This window comes from Acanthisitta chloris, unplaced genomic scaffold (assembly GCF_000695815.1).
Source record: "Acanthisitta chloris isolate BGI_N310 unplaced genomic scaffold, ASM69581v1 scaffold2532, whole genome shotgun sequence".
Classification (NCBI taxonomy): domain Eukaryota; kingdom Metazoa; phylum Chordata; class Aves; order Passeriformes; family Acanthisittidae; genus Acanthisitta; species Acanthisitta chloris.
The window spans coordinates 29,038-34,004 of record NW_008662004.1 but is presented as its reverse complement, the minus strand read 5'-3'; the positions used below and the strand labels follow the sequence as shown (position 1 = coordinate 34,004).

The window sequence follows — 4,967 nt, the reverse complement described above, 5'->3', positions numbered from 1 at the left end:
ACATCATGCTCAGTATATAAGGTGGGAGGAAGGAGGAGGAAGGGGGCACATCTGGAGTGATGGCATTTGTCTTCCCAAGGAACCGTTACGCGTGATGGGCCCTGCTCTCCTGGAGATGGCTAAACACTTAAGACAAATGTGGCTTCTTTCTAGGTCCCTTGTATGTGCAGCCAAAGCAATCAAAGGGTAAAGTTTGGAAGTGGGAACCACAAGGCATGACCTGGTGACATGTGGGTGGGCTGTGTGACTTTGATCGTAAGAATGTTTTTTTGAGATTGCAACCAGTCGTTTCGTCATTCTACTTGGAAAGTATCCAAAGAGAAATTATTAACATGCCAAACAAACCCAAATGTACAGAAATAGGCATTGCTAAAGCAAAGGAACCATAAACTGCAGCTAGTGCAAGAGCAGCAGTAGGTGAGTTTCCAGTACAGCTGAAAGGAACTTTCTGGTGTCAGGTACAGATGTGATAGAACTGTGAGTTTGGGATGACAAGGAAGCACACGCCACTGGCCTGCTGACCATTTTACCTTACCTGACAGTGCATGCTGTATGTCCTTTTTTTAGCAAAAGGACCTCATAACTGATTATGAAAATACAACACACACTATTCCTATACCTGCTCTACTATTTAGAAATCCATGAAGAGCTTTTCACCCTTTAGTCCTCACGAGCAACTTCATTGAGTTGCTCTTCCACTCTACCTTTCTGTTTTACTTTCCTCTCCGCATTTGGCCTTGAATGTGTAATCAACTTTCTCTGCAATTTGGCCTTGAATATGTAATAAACTCCGCAACTAATACCTGCTTTAAAATTGATTTAGAGATGGTCATAGCATGTTAACAAATAGAAATTTGTAAGAATAAAAAAGACATGGACAGTGACATCTAAAGTAGGGAACAGTAGACTTTCTGTCAGCTGGAGGTCTAAATCAAATAACAAACTTGAAGATTCTGTGGATATGATTGATTCCTGACCAAGAATAACTTGAAAATTAGGCAGCTCTTTGTCTCAATTATTCAAAACCAGTATCAAATCAGAAAAGTTTCACTGGGAGCTTATGTTTTGTCATACCTCTCAGCACTGGTGTCATTCCGATTTTCTCTGCAACACCTATCACTAGGTGTTAAGATACATTAGCACATACTACCAGCAACTCTGGTTTTCCAATAAGTAATTGCAGACATTTTTATTCTGAGGCTGAATAATCTTGAACTTTAAGGTGTTGCGTATTTCAAACATCAAGCTCTAGACTTGCCTTAAAAACTCTGCCTTTCTGTAAGGCAATTGGGATTGATCAAACTTGCTGGTGGACACAGCTCTGAAAGGAAAATCCAGTCATGCCTTTGTCATGAAGCTGCTGAAATTGCTGGTGGACACAGCTCTGAAAGGAAATTCCAGTCGTGCCTTTGTCATGAAGCTGCTGAAACAAAGTTTTATCCCTTCAGTAGTAGTTATCCCACAGTAGACTGTGGACTGATAGAGATCTGAAGAAAGCTTCTCATAGACACCTCCCACTAGAGAATCTGAAGAAAGCTTCTCATAGACACCTTGCACTAGAGGCTGCCATTCCCACCAAGGTGCTGATGGACCTTGAGGACTTTCCTACTGGCATAACACAGAAACAGCCTGTGTAGCTCACACCAGTAAGATGGATGAAAGAACTTACCAGTCTGCTTAGAGAACTGGAATAAAGAAAGATAGTTATATGTAATAAGCAATTAGCTTGCCAAGTGTACCTGCAAGTTGGGTTTTTTTTGCCAGTGTCTGCCCACTGCCTGCCTGGTTTTGACCTGTTATCTTCCTACCTGTTTTGCCTCATGTACTTTGTACTTTGAGCTTTGGAATGTGATTCTTGTTCACGTTCTGCTTATATTAGCAGCTTCTCTGAGGAAAATCAGTGAGTCTGTTGGAACCAAGAAGTGAGGAAGAACCATCAAGCCTTACAGTAAGGATATTTGTCCATTGTCTACCTGCACCCTGACAAAGGAGAGGAATGGGCTGTAACAGAAACTGTGGGCTCATCACTGGGGCCGTCATCGGTGCTGTGCTGGCTATCTTTGGAGGAGTTCTAATACCAGTTGGAGATAACCTTATAGGCAAAGCAATAGAAAAGGTACATTATGTTCTTTTTCCTTTTTTTTTCCCAGGCCATGTGGTTTGTGATCATTGAATAATTATTATTTCTAAATCTTGTGTTCTGTTTCTGCTTTCTTCCTTTGCCTTTTTTTACCTCTATTAGACATAGTTCTTGTAATAGATGCAATACAATCTTCCCTGGGAATGTTTGATGCAGCATTATATTTTAAAAATATATTAATTTTATTGCCTTCTTTACTTGCTTATGCTCTTTCATGCTTCACATTAGAAGCCAAAGTCTTGTTTTCAAGGTGTTTTTTCAGTATGTAACTTAGAAGTTTGTGGGTTTCAATTTTATCATAATTATGATCATTTCTAGTTTCTTTATTTTTGCCCCATAATTGTCCACCTATTTATATTCTGACCTTTTTTTTTTCTTACTTTGGTGCTTGATCCATGCACTTATATTTACATACTCCACTTAAACATCTGCAGAATGTAACTTTTTTCTTACTTTGGTGCTTGATCCATCCACTTATATTTACATACTGCACTTAAACATCTGCAGAATGTAGTCCTACACTTCATGCATTCAGCTCACGTTCTGGGATTAGATGATCCAAGGCAATGTGTTCCACATGACTCCAGGATCTAATCAAATACAACTCCTTGTTTTGAGTGTGATGAGTAATTGAAGTAGAAATTTGTAGACTTGGCAGACACAGTTTTTCTCCTGCCTTCAGATAATTTTACGTCCCTAAAATCTAGTTTTGTCTTTAAGTTGGCAGACACAGTTTTTCTCCTGCCTTTCAGATCATTTTATGTCCCTAAAATCTAGTTTTGTCTTTAAATCATAGAATCATAGAATTAAAGGGTTGGAATGGACCTTACAGATCAGCTAATCCCAATCTTCCCTGCCGTGGGCAGGGACACCTCCTCACTAGATCAGGTTGCTCAAGGCTTCATCCAGCCTGGCCTTGAATACCTGAAATAAAACTGAAAAATTTGTTACATCTAGATAGAAATAATGTGAATAACTGAGGATCTAAATAATGAAGTAATCCGCAGTGAAAGACCATGGAAGCCCTATCATGTCCACTATGGAGACATGGACCCACTTGGGGTCACTGCAGCCATGATGGGTCCTTTGACAGTTAAAAATCAAGAAATCTTAAGGTCTTTGGCTATTGCTTAGTCCTGCAAGTGATCTGCTGTGGTACTGTTCATCTCCAAGGCAATCCCAAGCCATGTGCTCTAGGATGATGGTACTTACTCAGGGAGGTTGGACCAGATGACCTACCGTGGCCCCTTTCAACCTGTCTGATTCTGTGACACTGTGAAGACTGTGGTCACCCTTAAGCCACTTATTCAAAGGTCCTTCTGGAAGATTACTCTTAGCTCAACAGCTGTTGAAGTCAATTGAGGAGGTGGATACATGACCTGTCAGGGGACATTGAACTGCCTGTTAAATCCCTGCCTAGATTGCAGTATCACTTCTTTAACAAACTGAAAAACATGGCTTCTATATACTACTTTAATTTTTGTCAGCAAACCCCATGAAAACCAATCCATAGGGGAGTTTTCCAATTCTCATTATATATTTTGAGAAGTTTTCGAGTTTATAGAGAACAAAACAACTCACCAGATAATGTCGCAACCACCTTGCAACATTTTACAAAGTCATGCTCTCTACATATGCAAATAATTTTAATTGGCTACTCTACTGAGGAAATGACAGGTTTTCTAGAAAGAACACAGTTTTGAAAATGTACATCTCCTTACGTTGAATGTTTACTTCGAATTAATGCAGCGTGTTGTCTTATGCCATTAAGTATTTTAAAAGCAAATTTACAAATCATAGAATCAAAGAATTTTAGCAGTTGAAGTGGACCTTACAGGTCACCTAGTCCCAACTCTCCCTGCCCTGGGCAGGGACACCTCCTCACTAGATCAGGTTGCTCAAGGCTCATCCAACCTGGCTGTGAACACTGCCAGGGTTGGGGCAGCCAACACGTCCCTAGGCAACTTGGGACAGTGTCTCACCACTCTCACAGGAAAATACTTCTTCCTAATATCTAACCTAAACTTCCCCTCTTTCAATTTGTACCTATTGCCCCTTGTCCTATCACTGCAGATCCTTACACAGAGTCCCTCTCCAGCTCTTTGTAGGCCCTTCAGACATTGAGAAGTTGCTATGAAATCTCCACGCAGTCTTCTCTAGTCCAGTCTGAACAGTGCTATGTGTTCATCAGTTTACTTACAATAATGAACCAGTTATGCAGCATGGTTTGCAAATGTCTACATATTCAATTATACCTGCATGAGTCTTTAGTGGTAAAGCATTAGAGGGAGTCATTTTCCCCTCAACCTCTTTATAATTTTCTGCATTGTAATCATGTTTCAGATGTTTGTACCTGCTTCAAGGTAGCTTGTTTGATGTATACAAAAAGGAAAATTTGTACCAGTGTTCATATAAAAGATGAAAGAATAAATTTGTAGAGGTTTTATCATAGAATCATGGAACCATCAAGGTTGGAGGAAACCTCTTTAGATCATCAAGTCCAACCATTAACCTGCCACTGCTGTAACCCCTAAACCCTAAACCACATCCTCCAGTGCCACATCCAGATGCCTCTTAAACACTTCCAGGGATGGTGACTTCACCACCTCCCTGGGCAACCTATTCCAGTGCCTGAACACCCCAACAGGGAAAAAAAAGTCCTAACATCTAATCTGAATCAATTTAATTTTTACGTAAGTAAATGGATACTCTTTTCGTCCCTAAGAACAAGTCTTATTGGACTATTATCTTTCTATTTAGTGTGCTGACTACTCAGTGAGACCATAAGATTCTTAAGACAATTCCTTTTCTGACAAGGTGTACCAAG

General features: G+C 40.1%; 1 protein-coding gene across 1 annotated transcript in view; it reads left to right on the top strand.

Annotated features, from left to right (window-relative positions):
* The first annotated feature begins 1,996 nt into the window (after positions 1–1,996).
* The window catches only part of CD36 (CD36 molecule (thrombospondin receptor)), a 22,696-nt gene continuing 19,725 nt past the window's right edge, over positions 1,997–4,967 (top strand). Inside the window, 1 exon segment of the mRNA XM_009070415.1 lies at positions 1,997–2,116. Coding sequence (XP_009068663.1) covers positions 1,997–2,116 — 120 coding nt within the window.